The sequence below is a fragment of the Myotis yumanensis genome, unplaced genomic scaffold, assembly GCF_028538775.1.
Source record: "Myotis yumanensis isolate MYYU_CA2020_CCGP unplaced genomic scaffold, mMyoYum1.0.hap1 SCAF_3, whole genome shotgun sequence".
In the NCBI taxonomy this organism is placed as follows: Eukaryota; Metazoa; Chordata; class Mammalia; order Chiroptera; family Vespertilionidae; genus Myotis; species Myotis yumanensis.
Genome location: NW_027223754.1, coordinates 62,378,871 through 62,401,865, shown reverse-complemented (window position 1 = coordinate 62,401,865; position 22,995 = coordinate 62,378,871). Strand labels below are relative to the sequence as shown.

General features: G+C 45.0%; 1 protein-coding gene across 4 annotated transcripts in view; it reads left to right on the top strand.

Annotated features, from left to right (window-relative positions):
• The window catches only part of PIBF1 (progesterone immunomodulatory binding factor 1), a 220,522-nt gene that overhangs the window by 38,100 nt on the left and 159,427 nt on the right, over nt 1-22,995 (top strand). For all 4 annotated transcript variants that reach the window (XM_070408953.1, XM_070408951.1, XM_070408952.1 and 1 more), the window contains exons 7-9: nt 7,591-7,699; nt 7,954-8,135; nt 10,078-10,203. In XM_070408953.1, the coding sequence (XP_070265054.1) occupies nt 7,591-7,699; nt 7,954-8,135; nt 10,078-10,203 (417 nt within the window). The remainder of the gene's footprint in view (nt 1-7,590; nt 7,700-7,953; nt 8,136-10,077; nt 10,204-22,995) is intronic.

The following is a 22,995-nucleotide window of genomic DNA, read 5'->3' as shown; positions in this document are numbered from 1 at the left end:
TTAGGCTTTTATTATATAGGATACATTTAAATTTCCTCCATATCTTTTCATGGCTTAATAGCCTATTTCCTTTTACCATTGAATAATATTCCATTGTCTAGACATCAAACATTTTATTTATCCACTCACCTACTGAAGGACATCTTGGTTGCTTCCAAGTTGTGGCAGTTGTGAAGAAAACTGCTATAAATATCCATGAAACAGATTTTGCATGGATACAGTTTTCATCTCCTTTGGGTAAAAACCAAGGAACACAATCATGTGTTTAGTTTTGTAAGAAATTTCCAGACTGTCTGTCCCAAAGTTGCTATATCATTTTGCATTTCTACGAACAATGAATGAGAATTCCTGTTGCTCCACATCTTTGCCAGTATTTGGTGTTATCAGTGTTCTGGATTTTGACCATTCTAATAGGTTTTTAGGGGTTACTCATTGTTATTTTAATTTTCATTTCTCTGATGACATGATTTGGAACATCTTTTTATGTGCTTATTTGCCATCTGTATATCTTCTCTAGTGAGGTGTCTGTCAAGGTCATTGGCTCATTTTTTAATTGGGTTGTTTGTTTTCAGACTGTTGAGTTTTAAGAGTTCTTTGTATATTTTGAATTACAGTTTTTTATCAGATATGTCTTTGGCAAATATTTTCTTCCAGAGTGTGGCTTATCTTTTTATCTCCTGACATGTACCTTATTTTTCATTGCATTTTAAAAGTATGTCGTTTTGGCATTTTGATGGGTTTAAATTGTATTTTTATATCAGTTGTTTTTATTTTGTTTAGAAGTTGCTGCTGTTTTTTTTAAAATATAATGTCTTAGAACAGTGGTTCTCAACCTTCCTAATGCCGTGACCCTTTAATACAGTTCCTCATGTTGTGGTGACCCCCCAACCATAAAATTGTTTTCGTTGCTACTTCATAACTGTAATTTTGCTACTGTTATAAATCGTAATATAAATATTTGATATGCAGGATGTATTTTCATTCTTACAAATTGAACATAATTAAAGCATAGTGTTTAATCACAAAAACAATATGTAATTATATATGTGTTTTCTGATGGTCTTAGGTCGCAACCCCTGTGAAAGGGTCGTTCAACCTCCAAAGGGGTCGAGACCCACCAGTTGAGAACTGCTGTCTTAGAAGATAGGAACTAAGTAAAATCCCATGTTTGAATTTTTACTTGATTACTTTTATTTTATGAAATCAATTTAAATATAGTTTTATTTGAAGTTTTTTTTCAGTCAAAAGGCACTCATTCTTTCAGAAAATAATATTTTCTGTGAATATATTTTCCAATGTATTGCTACTAACTATCTCTGGCACATAATTTGCCTTTTACTGGAATATGCTTTTCTGTTGTTTGTCCATTAATGAATCACTACTTAGCTATATGTCCCTTAGGCAAATCTCTTATCATTCTAAGCCAAAGTTTTATCATCTCAGAGAAGATGCTAATACAAATATCTGCTATTTAAACTAAGAAGATCGCCCTAACCGGTTTGGCTCAGTGGATAGAGCGTCAGCCTGTGGACTCAAGGGTCCAAGGTTTGATTCCGGTCAAGGGCATGTACCTTGGTTTTGGGCACATCCCCAGTGGGAGGTGTGCAGGAGGCAGCTGATCGATGTTTCTCTCTCATCGATGTTTCCAACTCTCTATCCCTCTCCATTCCTCTCTGTAAAAAATCAATAAAATATATATTTTAAACTAAGAAGATCAAATAAAGGAATATTTATGAAAGTATTTATATATATAAAGAGAGAGAGATATTTCTAATTGTTTACTATTGTATCTGCCTGTAGGTAAAATAATTCTTGAAATACTGTAGTCACTCAATGAGTATTTTTTAAATGAATGAATGCTTTATAAATTGTATAGCACCATAAATAAATCTGCAAGGATTTTGGGATATAACATTGATTCTCCTTCTTCTACCATGACTATCATCAGTATGTATTATTATGTAGATATTGTTATGTCAAAATACAGTAATTATTGGAACATGAAATCTGTGAGTGTTATACTCAATCAGCTCTTGAATAAAGCTGGATTTCAAAAGAATAATTTCAAAATAAAATAGATTATGATGGTAAAATGATACTTTGAGTTGATGTTTTGATATCCTCTTTGCTATTATAAATCTACTAGAGGCCCAATGCACGAAATTTGCGCAAGGGGCTTGGCCCTCGCAGCTGTGGTGGCTTGCTTAGGCCCTCGAAGCCCCAGCTTGGTCCGAAGGTCGTTTGGCTGTCTGTTAAGCTTATTACGCTTTTATTATTATAGATAGCAATAATAGATAAAATATGGAAAGAGAATATTAAAAAGAATGATAATCAGAATAATCTAGTGGACATGAATGAAGGATAAGTGAACTGCGTTGATAATTATTGAAGGTTGATGATGCGAGGGGGGTCCATTAATGAATTTTCTTAGTTTAAATAGCAGATACTTTTATTAGCATCTTCTCTGAGATGATAAAACTTTGGCTTAGAATGATAAGAGATTTGCCTAAGGGACATATAGCTAAGTAGTGATTCATTAATGGACAAACATTATATCATAAATATATGACAAAAATATGATAAATATCTTCACGTGCTAAAAATGGAACAGAAAAACAAGCAAGAGGGCCTCAAACTGTGAACCGTTTGGTTCACTCAGTAGAAAGAATTAATTTTTTTAAATGTTTTGGGGTAGAAAATCACTTTTATGTTCTTTATAAATTCTCACAGATGTGCAAAAGGAAACAATATGTGAATATTAATTGCATCAGTACTGGAAAAAATTAAAATTCTTTTCAATAGTGGAATGGAAAATAAATTGTGATTTATTTCTAAAATGTAATTCTTTCTAGCAGTTGAAATCATTAAATAAGACCTTAATGTATCTATATGGGTAAATTAAATACAAAATAATAAATTTTGAAAAACAAAATGCATGTGCCTATCTTTTTTTTAAAAAAATCAGTTTCCGCCCTAACCGGTTTTTCTTAGTGGATAGAGCGTCAGCCTGTGGACTGAAGGGTCCCAGGTTCGATTCCAGTCAAGGGCATGTACCTTGGTTGCGGGCACATCCCCAGTGGGGGGTATGCAGGAGGCAGCTGATCCATGTTTCTAACTCTCTATCCCTCTCCCTTCCTCTCTGTAAAAAATCAATCATATATATATATATATATGTTTTAAAGCAGTTTCCTACTTTCTGGCATAAAATAATGTTCTCAGGTTTATTTTGTAATTTCATTGCCTCAGCTCTTTCTCTAAGGAGTCCTGGTTCCTTTTATTAGGGATTACTATTCAAAAATTAAGATTTGGGTGCTGCTCATTGCTACATTGGTCATTGTTTCTAGGCCCTTTCACTACCAGAGGCGATGTAGAGGGAATAGGAAGGATGGGTTAATACACTATGGAAAGATCTTACTAATATTTCTAATTCCAATTCAACACCACAGTAGCTAGTTTGAAGGGGCTCTAACTGGTCAAATATTAAATATCAAAATGAATATTAGCAATATTCATTGAATAGAATAAGAATCCCTGAGTACATGCTAATAATAAAGAGGATCTTACAGTTGAGTGCTAAACAATAAATATATATGTGTAATAGAATTACCATTTTCTAGCTTCATAATACTACTATGAAGTATTGGAAGCTAAAACTATTGGGTAAAAGTATGTTAGGGAACAGAATATACAATTTCAAAGTATGTTCCCACAGATTACTTATTCATTGCAAAGGGCAAAAAGGTACCTTTATATTTAGGACTTTGGCAGATACCATCTTGGGCAAATGATCAAAGCTACTATCACCAATCAATGGATAGAGTAACATCATGTGCCTCTTTATGTGATCTACTGAAAACACAGAATCTATCACTTACATAGTATTCCTGCCCAAAGTGCTTAATGTGAATCTAATCAATGTTGTAAAAGGCAAAGATGGGCTAAGGAACTGACCAAGGTTAAAGGAAACTAAAGGCCGATGGCACCTAAATGGAATGCATGATAATATGTTGGATCCTGGACCAGGGAGAGATTGCCCTAGAGCAGTGGTTCTCAACCTGTGAGTCGCGACCCCTTTGGGAGTCGAACGACCCTTTCACAGGGGTCGCCTAAGACCATCAGAAAACACATATATAATTATATATTGTTTTTGTGATTAATCACTATGCTTTAATTATGTTCAATTTGTAACAATGAAAATACATCCTGCATATCAGATATTTACATTATGATTCATAACAGTAGCAAAATTACAGTTATGAAGTAGCAACAAAAATAATTTTATGGTTGGGGGTCACCACAACATGAGGAACTGTATTAAAGGGTCGTGGCATTAGGAAAGTTGAGAACCTCTGCCCTAGAGGATATTTTTTGGGACAAGTGACAGATTTGAAACTGGATTGTATATTTACATAATTATGTTAGCACTAAATCTCCTGAATTTGATATGATATTCTGATTATATAAGAGAATATTGTTAGTCTTAGGTAATTCAAAGTGAATTATTTAGGGATAAAGGGACCTAGCGTCTGCATATAACTCTTAAATAGTTGAGGGGGATGCACATGTATGTGTTTGTATGTAGATGTATATACTTGTGTTTGTATCACATAGTATTCGTTTGTATGTATGTTTATTCATATATATGAACAACAGAAAGAATAAGTGTATACGTTTATTCATATATATGAACAACAAAGAGAGAATAAGTATGACAAATATTTAGTAAATAATACAAAGTAAATGACAAAATTTTACCAATTATTGAGTAAAAGTATGTAAAAAACATAGGGTGAGGGTTGTAGGGGGACTGGATAAAAGAAGGTGAAGAGATTAGCCAAAGAACATAATGCATAGCCCATGGACACAAACAACAGTGTGGTGAAGGGGAAGGGGGGTGGTCAAAGGGGGAGAAAATGGGGGACATCTGTAATAGTGTCAACAATAAAAAGAAGTTATCTATAAAGTAATTAAAGCTGTATTTTGTTTTATCATATCAGCGAATTAAGAAAAAAACAAAGAAATACTAAATTCATCATTGTATCTAGGAAATGATATAAGAACAGTGAGGAAAATATAGGTAACTTCAAGTTTACTCATAGCGTTCTATCTTTTAAAAAAAACAAAACTTTTATCTACCCAGCGGGCATGGCTCAGTGGTTGAGCGTTGACCTATGAACCAGGAGGTTGAGGTTCGATTCCCAGTTGGGGCACATGCCCAGGTTTCAGGCTTGATCCCCAGTGTGGGGCTTGCAGGAGGCAGCCAATGATTCTCTCTCATCATTGATGATTCTATCTCTCTCTCTCCCTCTCCCTTCCTCTCTGAAATCAACAAAAAATTTTATTTAAAAAAAACTTTAATCCAAATATAGACAGATATTAACTGTTGTCAACTGTGGATAGCAAGTTCATGGGTGTTTTACTATATCATGGTTTTATAATTGTGCATAAAAAGAAACCATAGCAAAGGAAGCATGCTTAATACCTTGTGACAGTAAAAACAGTTATGTATAAAATCACAAAATACTTAAAGTAATATGTACCAAAATATAATAATGATAGCCATCTCTAGTTAGTGGGTTTATGGATGATTGTTATTTTTTAACTTGTGCTTTGCTCACTTTTCTCAATAAACATAATACTTTGTTAACTAGAAGAAAAAAATCTTTCTAAATGAGTTACTGAAAATCGAGTGAAAAATAAAACAATTCTTAATAGCCCTCTCCATGAAAACACCAGGTGGGTAGATGAAATAAAGTGTAAAGGAACTGTTTCTGACTGGAGAAGGTAAGTTAAGATTACAAAATTTATTTCTCTGCTTATTTTTAAAAAATATATTTTTATTGATTTCAGAGAGGAAGGGAGAGGATAGAGAGATAGAAACATCAATGATGAGAGAGAATTATTGATCAGCTACCTCCTGCACACCCCCTATTAGAGATCAAGCCTGCAACCTGGGCATGTGCCCTTGGTTGGAATTGAACCTGGGACCCTTTAGTCCACAGGCCAATGCTCTATCCACTGAGCTAAACTGGCTAGGGCTCTGCTCGTTTTTTTTAAACCCATTATAGGTGTGGTTCAATTTTTGCTCTTACTGTTGGTGGGAAAGAGGTGGTCTGAATATGAAAATTAAAACCTTTGGGTAATTATAAAGAACACTAGAGGTCCGGTGCACAAAAATTTGTGCACTCGGGGCGCGGGGGGGGGGGGGGGGGGGGGTCCCTCAGCCCGCCTGTGCCCTCTCGCAGTCTGGGACCCCTCCGGGATGTCCATCTGCTGGCTTAGGCCCCTGGGGGGATCGGGCCTAAGCTGGCAGTCAGACATCCCTCTAGCAGTCCAGGAGTCCTTGGGGGATATCCACTTGCCAGCAGGGAGCAGCCACTCAACCAGGCTGGCCAGGCACCCCAGCAGGACCCCCCTCCCTGAAGGGGGTGTGGCCAGTCTGAAAACGGCCCTCAGCCCCTAACCCAGACTAGCCAGGCACCCCAGCGGGACCCTTCCCTGATCCAGGATACTCTTCAGGGCAAACCAGCCAGCCCCCACCCATGCACCAGGCATATAATAAAAGGGTAATATGCAAATTGACCCTAACAGCAGAACGACTGGGAATGACTGGTCACTATGACACACACTGACCACCAGGGGGCAAACGCTCAATGCACGAGCTGCCCCCTGGTGGTCAGTGTGCTCCCACAGGGGGAGCTCTGCTCAGCCACAAACCATGCTGACGGCTGCCAGCACAGCAGTGATGGCAGGAGCCTCTCCCGCCTCCTCAGCAGTCCTAAGGATGTCCGACTGCAGCTTAGACCTGTCCCCACTGGCAAGTGGACATCCCCCAAGGGCTCCCGGGCTACCAGAGGGATGTCTGACTGCCAGCTTAGGCCCGATCCCCCAGGAAGCGGGCCTAAACCAGCAGGTCAACATCCCCGAGGGGTCCCAGACTGCGAGATGGCACAGGCCAGGCTGAGACACCCCCTCGAGTGCACAAATTTTTGTGCACCGGGACTCTAGTCCTATCTAATAAAAAGGTAATATGCAAATTAACCATCACTTCATCACAAAAGTGGCGGCGCCCATAGCCGCAAGATGGTGGTGCCCAGTCCCCTCAGCCCCGCCACTGGAGTGTCTGGTCCTGTCAGCCCCATTGAGGGGAGCAGCGGCCGAGCAGCGTGGCTGGATCTGCCCCCTCAGGTGGATCCAGCCTCACCACTCAGCCGCCACTGGAGTGTCCGGTCCTGTCAGCCCTGCTTGCCCCTCGCCAAGAGCAGACTCCAGGGCACTGCTTGCCCCTGGCCACAGTGGTGAGCCAGAGAGCAGACAGAAGGACCCCCGCAGAGAGCAGACAGCAGGGCCCTGCTTGTCCCTGGCCGTGGTGGCGAGCCAGAGAGCAGACAGCAGGCAGGTCCGCAGAGAGCAAAGAACTATGGGGAGTGGGCCTAAGCTCCCAGTAGGACATTCTGTGAGGGCTCCCAGATTGGAGAGGGTGCAGATCTCGCTGAGGGACGCCCCCTGTGCACGAATTTCGTGCACCGGGCCTCTAGTATTCATTATAAAAAGTGATGTAAAATTTATATGTGTATTTGAATTTTTCAGTGAACGTGATGCACTTGAACAGGAAGTAATTGAAATAAGGAGAAAACATGAAATACTTGAATCCTCTCATATAATTCAAGCTAAAGAAAGAACTGAATTATCGAAAGAGGTAAGCTTATAGAGTCATTTGTATTTATTGTACAGTGATGGGGGCATAGGGCAGAATTGTGGGAGGGACATTTTTCCTTTTTGATGTAGTTGCCAGAAAGAAGGGACTTTAGTAGCTGTGTTTGGATGAAAAATGGCAAGGCAAGAATTAGTCCTTTTTATGTGGTTAGTGAAAGCACAAATGAAAGAAAATAACAGTAAACTTTGAAAAGCAAGACATTGCTCTGAACACTGTCTGTCTCTACGTATGTGTAGGTAGCCACCTTGCAGCAAACTGTTACTTTACTGCAGAAGGATAAAGAATATCTCAACCGCCAAAACATGGAGCTCAGTGTTCGCTGTGCCCATGAAGAGGACCGCCTTGAAAGACTTCAAGCTCAACTCGAAGAAACCAAAAAAGCTAGAGAAGAGATGTATGAAAAATATGTAACATCCAGGCAAGATTTACATTACTTCACATATAAATAGATATAAAGTAACACCAGCTTCTTGGAAGGAACTCTTGCCTTAGGGAAGAATAGTGATCTTTTTTAAGGTCTAGAGGATGATGTTAAGATAATAGTTCATTTTGTATCCTTATAAGATGTTCTCTATTCTGATTTTTTTTCTTAAGACTTTTTGGCTTTTTCAACAACCAAATTTCTTTTATGTAGGGGTGTATACATATACTGTAGCCATTTTTATTTATTTTACTTTTTACAACATAACCTTTCTGATTCCCTATGACTAAGATCTCTATATAAGTATTTTTGAAAGAAAGCACATAAGTATCTCTACCGAGGTATCTTTTTTTAAAATATATATTTTATTGATTTTTTTACAGACAGGAAGGGAGAGGGACAGAGAGTCAGAAACATTGATCAGCTGCCTCCTGCACACCCCTTACTGGGGATGTGCCCACAACCATGGTACATGCCCTTGACCAGAATCGAACCTGGGACACTTCAGTCAGCAGGCCAACGCTCTATCCACTTTGCCAAACTGGTCAGGGCCCGAGGTATCTTTCTGAAGAAAATCTAACTAAGCTGACCTTTCCTAACTGAAACAAAAAGAAGAAGAAGAAGACAGCACTGCATACTGTTTGAAGATACAGGCTATGGATTCAGACCCCCTCTATTTCAATTCTGTCCTCTCTCTTCAACTAGATGTACAAGCTATTAGAGTTCCCTTTGTACCAATAGCCCTTATAATCCTTGAGTTATTTGTTTTTAACACATCAAAAACTAAAATAATTCTCCATTTTATCCTTTAAGACTTCACACATTCATACCTTTTCCCCTAGCCCAGTGGTTCTCAACCTTCTGGCCCTTTAAATACAGTTCCTCATGTTGTGACCCAACCATAAAACTATTTTCGTTGCTACTTCATAACTGTAATGTTGCTACTGTTATGAATCGTAATGTAAATATCTGATATGCAGGATGGTCTTAGGCGACCCCTGTGAAAGGGTCGTTCGACCGCCAAAGGGGTTGCAACCCACAGGTTGAGAACTGCTGCCCTAGCCTGTGCTATTTTTCATGTGTGTGCTCCTGCTTATCCCCTATGTAATGCTTTGTGACTTTGTGAAGAGATCACAGTGGCTATAGTTGTGCTTTGAAGGAAAAGTTTTCTAAAGAGTCAGAGTCATTTTGTTTATATGTTTTTTTAATACAGGGTGGGGCAAAAATAGATTTACAGTTCTTATGGAAAACAATATAATAATAAATAATTCAATAATAAACTGTGCTTCACAAGCTCACAACTGTAAACCTACTTTTGCCCCACACTGTATTATTTATTTGTCTGTCAGCCTGTACCATGCCAGTTTATATTTCTAAATGAAGGACATTCCATATGCGTCCATTTTCAAATCTCTAGCCATGCACATTAAAAACTATTAGTAAAATACTCTTTAAGATGAATAATTATTCAAAATGGGTTAACATTTTATGTAGTAACTAATCCTTAAAGACAGAATGTTTAAAAGGAAATCTTAGATGGAACTAGTTGAAACAATATTTTTAGGAATTACAAAACTTTATATGTGACAGCTATGTTTTTCAAGCAGCATTATATTGAGACCATATTTGACTTATTAAAATCTTACATGAAGGGTAAATACCTGTTTTTATATATATATATATTTGATTTCAGAGAGGAAGAGAAGGAAGAGGGAGAGAGGAAACATCAATGATGAGAGAGAATCATTGATCGACTGCCTCCTGCACGCCCCCTACTGGGGATCGAGGCCCCAACCCAGGCATGTGCCCTTGACCGGAATCAAACCTGGGACCCTTCAGTCTGCAGGCCGGCACTCTATCCACTGAGCCAAACCAGCTAGGGCAATACCTATTTCTTTTACAAAAGTAAATTCATGGATATTCCTTTGATTTCTTGCAGAGACCATTATAAAGCTGAATATGAAAATAAACTACATGATGAACTAGAACAAATTAAATTGAAAACGAATCAAGAAATTGATCAACTTCGAAATGCCTCTAAAGAAATGTATGAACGAGAAAACAGGTAAAAAAAAAAAAGTAGGAAATTTCTGTGACATTTTTTTCTCTTTATTTGAAACTTATAGATTTATTGAAATTAAGCTTTTATTTCTATGACGTAATGTCTTTTTAAATGCATTAATAAGATATAAGTATAAATATAATGGAACATTAAAGTTCTAAGATCTTTGATAACTAGTTTAGAACATGATTTATCAGACCTTAGGCCTCCTTACTCTGGTATTCCCTTTATCCCTTTATTACCCTGGTAACTTTTCTTTTTACCCTTCCCTCAGTTCAGATTGAGGACAGGAAAGGAAGGAAATTAGAGCATACTAACAGATGCTAGTAGTTCTTCTCATAACCATGCCTAAAATCTTCAGGAACTATTAAAAAACTAGAATAATAATATGAAATATTGCATATGCCTCATTTAACTACTAGTCCTGAAAGACATCATCCTAATATATAAAAACCCAGGATCCGTAACGTCCAAAACGACTGAAGGCTCGACCGACCAGAAGTCAGTCCTGCAGTCAGTGCTGGGTTGCCGTGGTGACCCAGCACTGACTGCTGAGAGGGCTGTGGATCAGGCCCGGAGAGAGGCCTGGAGAGAGAAGCAGGGTCTGATCCGTAGCCTCCATGGCAGCTGTTGATAAGCCCTTGCCTCTCTCTCTCCGAGCCTGGCCAGCAGCTGCGCCACTCTTTCTCTTCGGACCTCCGTGGGGGCTGCTGATCAGCTCCACCTCTCTGATCAGGCCCAGAGATAGGCCCGGAGACTGACTGGTATAGAAACCGACCAATCAGAACCAAATCTGTGTGAAGTGTGAGGAGCCAGTGGAGTTTTTGGTGCTGACTGGCATAGAAACCGACCAATCAGAAACTAATCTGGGTGAACTGCGAAGGCAGAACCTAAGGTGGGGGCTGAGGAGGTGTTTTAAGGGCAACAAGCTGTTTGGTGTAAGGTGTAAGGAAGCGTTTCAATTTTTTAATGACTGGTTTGGCAGTATAGTGCATGTGGCTGGCTATCAGTCCAGATATAGGGATTATGTATTTTTGTCTGCCAAGAGCATCTCCTCCTGCTGAAAAAGGCATCCCCCCACCCCCACCCCCATTTAAGTAATCCTATCCGATATAATCTATCTATACTACTAAAAGGGTAATATGCTAATTAGACCGGGTCAACCAGCCATCTTCTGCATGTCCGACTTCCTTCTGGACAAAGCCATGGTGGTGGGGGCCGAGGCAGAGGCAGTTAGGGGCGATCAGGCCGGCAGGAGAGGGCAGTTGGGGGCAAGATCAGGCCAGCAGGGGAGGGCAGTTGGGGGAGAGATCAGGCCAGCAGGGGAGGGCAGTTAGGGGTGATCAGGCAGGCAGTCAGAGGCAGTTAGGGGCAATCAGGCAGGCAGGCAGAGGCAGTTAGGGGCAATCAGGCAGGCAGGCAGAGAGGTTAGGGGCAGGCAGGCAGGCAGATAGAGAGGTTAGGGGCGATCAGGCAGGCAGGCAGCGGGGTTAGGGGAAATCAGGCAGGCAGAGGCAGTTAGAGGCGATCAGGTAGGCAGGCAGAGGGGTTAGGGGGAACCAGGCCTGCAGGGGAGGGCAGTTGGCTGCGACCAGGTCGGCAGGGGAGGGCAGTTGGGGGCCATCAGGCAGGCAGGGGAGGGCAGTTGGGGGTGACCAGGCCTGCAGGAGAGGGAAGTTAGGAGAGATCAGGCAGCAGGGGAGGGCATTTGGGGGCGATTGGGCCCACAGGGGAGGGCAGTTGGGGGTGATCAGGCTGGCAGGGAAGCAGTTAGGCATCAATCAGGCCAGCAGGGGAGGGGTTAGGGAGCAATCAGGCTGGCAGGCAGAAGCGGTTACGTGCAATCAGGCAGGCAGTCAGGCGAGTGGTTAGGAGCCAGCAGTCCCGGATAGTGAGAGGGGGTCCCCAATTGGAAAGGGTGCAGGCTGGGCTGAGGGAACCCCCCCACACTCCCCATGTACAAATTTTGTGCACCAGGCCACTAATATAAAATAATCTTGAAGAAGGAATTTTATTCATCAGTTACTTTCAGATCAGTATATAGTAGGTTCCTTAGTGATTGGCAGTATTAGGAGAAAATAAATGCTTCTTATTTCAATGACAGTTGTTGTTACATACCATCATTATAGTTCATATGGCTTTTGAAAGTTTATATTATAGTGGGAAAATTATTTTGAAATTGACTTGTTATACTAGTTTATCAGCACAATGTGAGTGTATGATATTTTGATCTTTGCCAACAAGCAAGACTTTAAATCAGACTAAAGTTGATGTTAGGAAAGTTTACATTCAAGCTCTCAGAGCAACACATTTATTTACTTAGCAATATTTATTGAGACCCACCATATGCCAGGTACATGCTAGAACCATAGATACAGTGGTGGCGCTGCCTTCACAAAGCTGGTCATCTAATGCAGGAGTAAGACATATAAAGAAAAAGTGATGAGTACGATGATTATGGAGAAAACAGCAGGATATGCAGGATGAGACCACATGCATTTAAGGTGTATCTAACCTGGCCTTGGCAGGAATGGGGAAGACTTTGTGGAGGGAGAAATACCAGGCTAACACCTACATGAAGACAAGAAGAGTAAGACTGTACAGGGAAAGAAATTGGGGAGATGAATGTATAGCATGTATAAAAACCTGGAGGCAAGACAAACATGAAACTCTTTGAGCAAATAATGTAATTCAGTAGGGCTAGAACATAGAATGAGAAGCAGGGAGTTTCAAGTGATGAAATAGGAGAGGGAACCAGTGGGGAACTACTGAGAAATTTTAAGAATATATGTGATATAATCTGATTTCATATTAAAAGGTCATTCTGTAATGTGGAGAATAGATTGGTGTTATATAAGGCTGTAGACAGAGAGGACACTTTTAGTGGTTCTTTTCATTATCAAGATGAGAAGTGATAACAGAATTGGATTAGTAGCAGCAAGGATGGAGAGAAATGGGCCACATTGGAAAAACGTTCAGGAGGTGGAACTAACAAAATTCAGTGTCTGGCTTGGATTGATAAGAAGTTAAGGTTATCACCAGGTTTCTTGCTTGCTTGCTTGCTTGCTTTTTAAAATTATTTTTATTATTATTTACTTTTTATCATTTAAAGTATTACAAATAGTAGTATATATGTTATATATGTCTCCTTTTTCCCCCATTGACCTCCCCCAGCCTCCCCTACCCCCTGGCACATGCCTCACCCCCCCCCACCCCCCCAGTGCCTGTGTCAATTGGTTATGCTTAATATGCATGCATACAAGTCCTTCAGTTGATCTCTTACCACCCCCCCCCCAACCCTCCCCTGCCTTCCCTTTGTAGTTTGACAATCTGTTCGATGCTTCTTTGTCTCTGTATCTGTTTTTGTTTACCATTTTATGATGTTCTTTGTATTCTACAAATGAGTGAGATCAAGTGATATTTATCTTTCTCTGACTGGCATATTTTGCTTAACATAATGCCCTCCAGTTCCTTTCTTATATTTATACTAGAAGCCTGGTGCACAAAATTCATGCATGGGGGTGGTGTCCCTCAGCCTGGCCTGCATCCTTTCCAATCTGGGACCCCTTGCTCCTTACCGCCCGCCTGCTTGCTGCTCCTTAGCGCTGCCACGGAAGTGAGAGAGGCTCCTGCCACCACCACTGCATTCACCAGCCTTGAGCCCAGCTTCTGGCTGAGCAGCGCCCCCCTTGTGGGAGCGGACTGACCACCAGAGGGCAGCTCCTGCGTTGAGCATCTGCCCTCTGGTGGTCAGTGCACATCATAGTGACCAGTAGTTCTGGTTGTTCTGCCATAACGGTTGCTTAGGCTTTTATTATATAGACTAGAAGCCCGGTGCACAAAAATTTGTGCACTCAGGGGGAGGGAAGGGGGAGGGAAGGGGGGCCCCCCAGCCCGGCCTGTGCCCTCTCGCAGTCTGGGACCCCTCGGGAGATAAGGACCTGCTGGCTTAGGCCTGCTCCCGGGTGGCAGAGGACACGCCCAATCCCTAGGTGCAGCCCCTGGTCAGGCTCAGAGCAGGGCCGATTGGGGAGTTGGGGTGCCGCCCCGTCATGCACAGAGCAGGGCGGATCGGGAGGTTGTGATACCACCCTCAGTCACTCTTAGGGTAGGGCCGATTGGGGGGTTGGGGCACCGCCCCCAGTCACACTCAAGGCAGGGTCGATGGGGAGGTTGCGGCGCCACCCCCTGTCACTCACAGAGCAGGGCCGATCAGGGGGTTGGGGTGCTGCCCCCTGTCACTCACAGAGCAGGGCCGATCAGGGGGTTGGGGGCTCTGCCCCCGTCACTCACAGAGCAGGGCCAATCAGGGGGTTGGGGCGCTGCCCCCTGTCACTCACAGAGCAGGGCCAATCAGGGGGCTGGGGCGCTGCCCCCTGTCACTCACAAAGCAGGGCCCATCAGGGGGGTTGGGGCTCCAGACCCTGTCACGCACAGAGCAGGGCCCATCAGGGGGTTGAGGAGCTCCCCCCTGTCATGCACAGAGCAGGGCCAATCAGGGGGTTGAGGAGCTCCCCCCTGTCACTCACAGAGTAGGGCCGAAAGGGGAGTTGGGGCACCGCTCCCTGTCACACACAGAGCAGGGCGAATCAGGGGGTTGGGGCACTGCACTCTGTCACACTCAGGGCAGGACCAATGGGAGGTTATGGCTCTACCCTGTCACACACAGAGCAAGGCCCGTGGAGGGGGGGTTGGGGCGCCACCCTCTATCACCCATAGAACAGGGCCGATCAGGGGGTTGGGGCGCCGCCACTGTCACACTCAGGGCAGGGCCGATGGAGAGGTTATGGCTCTACCCTGTCAAACACAGAGCCGCAGGGCGATCAGGGGATTGGGGAGTTCCCCCATATCAGGCACAGAGCAGGGCTGATTAGGGGTTTGGGGCGCCTTCCCCTGTCACGAACAGAGCAGGGTGGATAGGGAGGTTGTGGCCCCGCCCCCTGTCACTCACAGAGCCACAGGGCGATCAGGGAGTTTGGGTGCTGCCCCCTGTCACGCTGATCCCAGTGCCGGGAGCCTCGCTGCTCCGCTGATCCCAGTGCTGGGAGGCATATTACCCTTTTACTATATAGAATAGAGGCCTGGTGCACAGGTGGGGGCCGGCTGGTTTGCCCTGAAGGGTGTCCTGGATTAGGGTGGGGATCCCCACTGGGGTTCCTGGCCAGTCTGGGTGAGGGGCTGAGGGCCGTTTTCAGGCTGGCGGGTAACTGAAGCTCCCAACTGCTCCTTTTTTTCTTTTTCTTTTTTTAATTCTGGGCCAGCTTTAGCTCTGAGGCTTCTGCTGCTGAAAACATTGATACAATGTTGCGGTCCAGCTGGCTGAAGCCCGGCTGACTAAAGCTGGTTTCTGGGGTTTTGTTTAGCTTCTATATTTGCAACATAGTTGCTTAGAGTTGCAGCTGAGAGGCCAGCAAGTCAGGCAGGGAACGTTGGAGTCCACTGTCACTGGAGCAAGCAAGCCTCCCTGTTAGCTTCATTGCATGGCTGCCGGCCGCCATCTTGGCTGACAGTTAATTTGCATAAGGATATGCTGATTAGCCAATGGGAAGGGTAGCGGTCGTACGCTAATTACCATGTTTCTCTTTTATTAGTGTAGACTAGAGGCCCGGTGCACAAAAATTTGTGCACTCGGGGGGGGGCGGGGAGGGGGGTCCCTCAGCCCGGCCTGTGCCCTCTCGCAGTCTGGGACCCCTCGGGAGATAATGACCTGCTGGCTTAGGCCTGTTCCCGGGTGGCAGAGGGCAGGCCCAATCCCTAGGTGCAGCGCCTGGTCGGGCTCAGAGCAGGGCTGATTGGGGAGTTGGGGCGCCGCCCCGTCATGCACAGAGCAGGGCGGATGGGGAGGTTGCGATGCCACCCCTAGTCACGTTCAGGGTAGGGCCGATTGGGGGGTTGGGGCACTGCCCCGTCACACTCAAGGCAGGGTCGATGGGGAGGTTGTGGCGCCACCCCCTGCCACGCAAAGAGCAGGGCCGATCAGGGGGTTGGGGCGCTGCCCCCTGTCACACACAGAGCAGGGCCCATCAGGGGTTTGGGGAGCTCCCCCCTGTCACGCACAGAGCAGGGCCAATAGGGGAGTTGGGGCACCACCCCCTGTCACACACAGAGCAGGGTCCGTGGGGGGGGGGGCAGTTGGGGCGCCACACCCTGTCACACACAGAGCAGGGCCGATCAGGAGGTTGGGGCGCCGCCACTGTCACACTCAGGGCAGGGCCGATGGGGAGGTATGGCTCTACCCCATCTCACATAGAGCAGGGTCCGTGGGGGGGGGGGGGTTGGGGCGCTGCCCCCTGTCACACACAGAGCCACAGGGCAATCGGGGTTGGGACGCCGCCCTCTATCACCCACAGAGCAGGGCCGATCAGGGTGTTGGGGCGCTGCCCCCTGTCACACACAGAGCTGCAGGGCAATCAGGGCGTTTGGGCGCTGCCCCCCGTCACGCTGATCCCGGTGCCGGGAGGCCTCACGGCTCCGCTGATCCCGCCCGGCAGGGTCACAGATCCGGGTCCCAGACCGCGGCCAGCCTTGCCTGCTGCCGCCTGCCTTCAGTGTGCAAATTAGCCGCCATCTTGTTGCTTCAGGGTGGGGTCCCCACTGGGGTGCCTGGCCAGTCTGGGTGAGGGGCTGAGGGCCGTTTTCAGGCTGGCGGGCGACTGGAGCTCCAAACCTCTCCTTTTTTTCTTTTTCTTTTTATTCTGGCATTTATTTACCTTCTATGGCTGTCACTGGAGCTGAGAGCCGGCTTTCTCTCTGAGGCTCGGCTGAAAGCAGGTTTCTGGCCTTTGTTTTCTGTATTCGAAACAATGTTGCGACTCCAGCTCTGAGATCCCGGCTGACTGACAGGAGGTTTCTGGGCTTTTGTTTATCTTCTATAAATGTTACTATGTTCCCAACTGAAGCTCAGAGGCCGGCGGGGAACGTTGGAGTCCTCTGTCACTGAAGGAAGCAAGCCTCCCTGTTCGCATCAGCTGCCTGGCTGCCGGCCGCCGTCTTGGCTGACAGTTACTTTGTATATATTCACTGATTAGCCAATGGGAAGGGTAGCGGTCGTACGCCAATTACCATGTTTCTCTTTTATTAGTGTAGATAGGCTTTTTTGACTGACTTACTAACTTTAAAATTTATGGAATTATTTCAATGATAACATGCATAATTATTTCCAAACAATCCACATAAACTTTGATATGTAATCATTTTGAGAATTTTCTGATTTCTTGGGTTTTGTTGTTTTTTTTTATTTTTTTTCTTTATTGATAAAGGTATTACATATGTTTCCTTATCCCCCCATTGCCCCCCCACCCCCTACTCATGCCCTCACCCCCCCAGGTGTCTGTGTCCATTGGTTAGGCTTATATGCATGCATACAAGTCCTTTCGTTGATCTCTCCCCCTTACCCCCACCCTTTCCTGCCTTCCCTCTGAGGTTTGACGGTCTGATCGATGCTTCTCTGTCTCTGGATCTGTTTTTGTTCATCAGTTTATGTTGTTCATTATATTCCATAAATGAGTGAGATCATGTGATATTTATCTTTCTCTGACTGGCTTATTTCACTTAGCACAGCATTTCTCAACCTTTGGGTCTCGACCCCTTTGGCGGTCGAACGACCCTTTCACAGGGATCGCCTAAGTCCATCCTGCATATCAGATATTTACATTACGATTCATAACAGTAGCAACATTACAGTTTTGAAGTAGCAACGAAAATAATTTTATGGTTAGGTCACAACATGAGGAACTGTATTTAAAGGGCCAGAAGGTTGAGAACCACTGGCTTAGCATAATGCTCTCCAGTTCCATCCATGCTGTTGCAAATGGTAAGAATTCCTTCTTTTTTAGTTTTTGTTGGTTTTTAAAAATCCTTTAAAATGCATCCCATGGTGATACAAGTTTAGAAAAATTAACCCCTGTTCTCTAAGATAATTGGTAGAGGTAGTTGTGAAATAGCTGACAGAACCATTTCTGGAAGCTGGGAGGTTTCCCTTTCCCCACTGTTTCGACTCCATATATACATCTAAATGGACACCACCCAGTCAGGAGGTTGCTGGAACTGGGGCTGCTGTCCTGGAAACCCTAGTCAGCCACAGGAACCAGTGACCCATGGATTTCATAAAAACTACTATAGACAGTTACCACCAGGTGGGGCTAAACTACGACCTGGTCCAAATGGCTTTGAATTGCACAGGGACTCCTAGCGAGCTAGTTGTACAAGCTCACCTTTATCATTTTATTAATGCCACAATAATCCAACCCACTATTTTATGTGGCTGAATCTTTTTGAATCAATTTTTTATCATTTTGGCAGGAGTTAACTATAGTTAGATTTTAGGTCTCACCAATCTTTTACAAGGTTAAAATAAATTGTAATTTATTCCTTTTGAAATCTTACAACTTACAAATCATTAAGGAAAGGATCTTAGTATTCCTTGTTTATAAAACATAAGATTTAGAAAACACAGTTTATGCATTTAGATATTTTCATGTCTGGACAAATTAATTACTTGCTTTGGACTTCGTTGTATAATTGTGTTAATTGTCTTTTCTCAAAGTGTGCTATTACAATATGAATTAAATGCATGAAATATTTACCTTGCATATTTATACTTAATCTCCTTACCTCTCCCCCAATAAATATCTTTAGAAGAAAGTTAAATGATGAGATTAGAGCATTGTGTTTTGCCTTTGGTTTGCTATCTATACATTGAGGGATATTAAGAGAGAGCCTTTCATTTTATCTTACATGTGGAAAGGAAAGATAAAATTCATGCCATCAAATCTTGGTATTTGCCCCTGCAGTCGATCATACTTATGAAATTAGGGGATTGAGAGGGAAGAGGAGGAAAGTAGAAGAGATAAAAACTTAGAGAGGGCAGAGATAAGCCAAGAAAAAACTTGGGTATTTGGGTATGGCAAATATACTATACAGTAGTCCTCCCTTATCCAAAGGGAATATGTTCCATGACCTCCAGGATCTACTGAAACCATGAATAGTACCAAACCCTATATATACATGATTTTTTTCTATACATACATATATTTTCACTTAAAGGAAGCACTTTACAGCTTTTCTTTGGTATATTCAAATTGCCAGCATCACTACTCTTGTGCTTTGGGGCCATGAGTCAGTAAAATAAGGGTTACTTGAACACAAGCACTGTTATATTATAACAGTGAATCTGATAACCAAGAAGGCTAGTAAGTGACTAATGGGCAGGGAGCATACACAGTGTCAGTACACTGGACAAAGGGATGATTTACATTCCTGGCCAGATGGAGAAGGACAGCATGCAATTTCATTTTGCTACTCAGAGTGGCATGCAATTAATTTATGAACAGCTTATTTCTGAAATTTTTCATTTAGTATTTTCAGACCATGGTTGACTGTAACTGAACCATGGATAAGGAAGGACTGCTGTCATTGAGATTATAGTGTGTATGTATGCTTTGGCTCAATCTGTGAATTAGATTTCTTGTCTTTTTCTGTACGTTATAGTTGATTTAAAATGCCAGTTTGAAGCTGTGGAAAAAAATGAGTGAAAGTCACTTTGGTGGTGAGATATATTATATAAATAACTTCTTGCTTAATTGGTATTATATAATGAGAACATACAGACCCTCTTACATATTTGGAGGGAAATAATTATTCCTTGAATGGGAGTATATTATGAAAGAGATTTGGAGCAAAAGATTAAACTTAAATTCCGGCTCTACCACTTACTATTTGAATGAACATATCACTTAATATCCCTGAAGTTTAATTTCCTCTTATATGAAACTAGAGGCCTGGTGCACGGATTAATGTGGTGGGGGGAAGGGTTCCTCAGCCTGGCCTGCGCCCTCTTGCAATCCGGGACCCTTCAGAGGATGTAGCAGTTCACCAAGCGGCAGGCGGTCAGGGAGGAGCCCACGCCAGGGCCGGGACTGGGCACTGTGCTGCTCGTGCTGCTCATGCTCATCCCGGCCCGCTGCACCTGCTGCTGCCGCTTGGTAGTGCTGCTGTGGAGTTGGGAGAGGCGCCCACTGCCGCAGCTACACTCTCCAACCATGACCCTGGCTTCTGGCTGAGCAGCGCTCCCCCTGTGGGAGTGCACTGAATTATTCATTTAGTATTTTCAGACCATGGTTGACTGTGAGTAACTGAACCATGGATAAGGAAGGACTGCTGTCATTGAGATTATAGTGTGTCCCCTAGTGGTCAGTGCGTGTCATAGCGACTGGTCGACCAGTCATTCTGGTTGTTCCGGTCATAACGATTGCTTAGGCTTTTATATATATACTAGAGGCCCGGTGCACAAAAATTTGTGCACTCGGGGGGGGGGGGGGGGGATAGGGGGTCCCTCAGCCTGGCCTGTGCCCTCTCGCAGTCTGGGACCCCTCAGGAGATAACGACATGCTGGCTTAGGCCTGCTCCCGGGTGGCAGAGGGCAGGCCCAATCCCTAGGTGCAGCCCCTGGTCGGGTTCAGAGCAGGGCCGATTGGGGAGTTGGAGCGCTGCCCCCTGTCATGCACAGAGCAGGGCGGATGGGGAGGTTGCGATGCCACCCCTAGTCACGTTCAGGGTAGGGCCGATTGGGGGGTTGGGGCACTGCCCCGTCACACTCAAGGCAGGGTCAATGGGGAGGTTGCGGCGCCACACCCTGCCACGCACAGAGCAGGGCCGATCAGGGGGTTGGGGCGCTGCCCCCTGTCACAGACAGAGCAGGGACCATCAGGGGGGTTGGGGCTCCGTACCCTGTCACACACAGAGCAGGGCCCATCAGGGGTTTGGGGAGCTCCCCCCTGTCATGCACAGAGCAGGGTCAATCAGGGGTTTTGGGAGCTCCCCCCTGTCACGCACAGAACAGGGCCGATCAGGGGGTTGAGGAGCTCCCCCCTGTCACACACAGAGCAGGGCCTATCAGGGGGTTGAGGAGCTGCCCCCTGTCACACACAGAGCAGGGCCAATCAGGGGGTTGAGGAGCTCCCCCCTGTCACACACAGAGTAGGGCCAATAGGGGAGTTGGGGCACCACCCCCTGTCACACACAGAGCAGGGCCGATCAGGGGGTTGGGGCGCCGCCACTGTCACACTCAGGGCAGGGCCGATGGGGAGGTATGGCTCTACCCCGTCTCACATAGAGCAGGGTCCGTGGGCGGGGGGGGGGCGGTTTGGGGTGCCGCACCCTGTCACACACAGAGCAGGGCTGATCAGGGGGTTGGGGCGCCGCCACTGTCACACTCAGGGCAGGGCCGATGGGGAGGTATGGCTCTACCCCGTCTCACATAGAGCAGGGCCCGTGGTGGGGGGTTGGGGTGCTGCCCCCTATCACACACAGAGCTGCAGAGCGATCAGGGGGTTTGGGCGCTGCCCCCTGTCACGCTGATCCCGGTGCCGGGAGGCCTCGCGGCTCCGCTGATCCCGCCCGGCAGGGTCACAGATCCGGGTCCCAGACCGCAGACAGCCTTGCCTGCTGCCGCCTGCCTTCAGTATGCAAATTAGCCGCCATCTTGTTGCTTCAGGGTGGGGGTCCCCACTGGGGTGCCTGGCCAGTCTGGGTGAGGGGCTGAGGGCCGTTTTCAGGCTGGTGGGCGACTGGAGCTCCAAACCTCTCCTTTTTTTATTTTTTTTTTATTCTGGCATTTATTTACCTTCTATGGCTGTCACTGGAGCTGAGAGCCGGCTTTCTCTCTGAGGCTCGGCTGAAAGCAGGTTTCTGGCCTTTGTTTTCTGTATTCGAAACAATGTTGCGACTCCAGCTCTGAGATCCTGGCTGACTGACAGGAGGTTTCTGGGATTTTGTTTATCTTCTATAAATGTTACAATGTTTCCAACTGAAGCTCAGAGGCCGGCAAGGCAGGCGGGGAACGTTGGAGTCCTCTGTCACTGAAGGAAGCAAGCCTCCCTGTTCGCATCAGCTGCCTGGCTGCCGGCCGCCATCTTGGCTGACAGTTAATTTGCATATATTCACTGATTAGCCAATGAAAAGGGTAGCGGTCGTACGCTAATTACCATGTTTCTCTTTTATTAGTGTAGACTAGAGGCCCGGTGCATGAAATTCGTGCACGGGTGGGGGGGGGCCTCAGCCCCACCTGCAACGACACCAGCGTCCCTTGCCCTGGCCTCCGGCCCAAGGCACCTCCCCTCCTGCCGCATGGCCGGGGTGCAGATGCTGGGCTTGCATTGCTGGGGCAATGCTGCCAGCGTCCCGCCCCGGCCACTATAGGCGCCACCATCTTTGTCGCAGAGTGATGGTTAATTTGCATATTACTCTTTTATTAGCTAGGGTTAGAGGCCAAATGCACAAAATTCATGCAAGGGGCTCAGCCCCTGCTACTGCCACAGCCACCTCTGCCTTAGCCCTCCCTACCCCTCCATCCCCCCCTCCCACAGCTTTGTCTGGAAGGACATCCAGTCTAATTAGCATATTACGCTTTTATTATTATAGATATAGATGAGCTAATAATATTATTTCACAGGGTGACCTATAAGGTCTAAATGAGATGTGAAAAGTACATTTTACATTATAAAGCTATATATAAATGGTAGTTGTTTTGATACTTTTTGCCTATGTGCAATACTTAAAAATTCTTTTATTATTATGTTGACAATTCAACTAAAATGAGCATTATAAAGGCCAACTTATAGCATTTTGGAACTAGTTATCATCATTAGAAGGTACTATTATAAAATATATATTTATTCTTAAGTATTGCTCTCCACAGCATTTAAATCATTTTTAATGACAACAGCATAGACATAGAGGGTCTGCATGCCATTTTTTAAATCTTAAATTCTGCGTAAAATATCTAACTATCTGTTC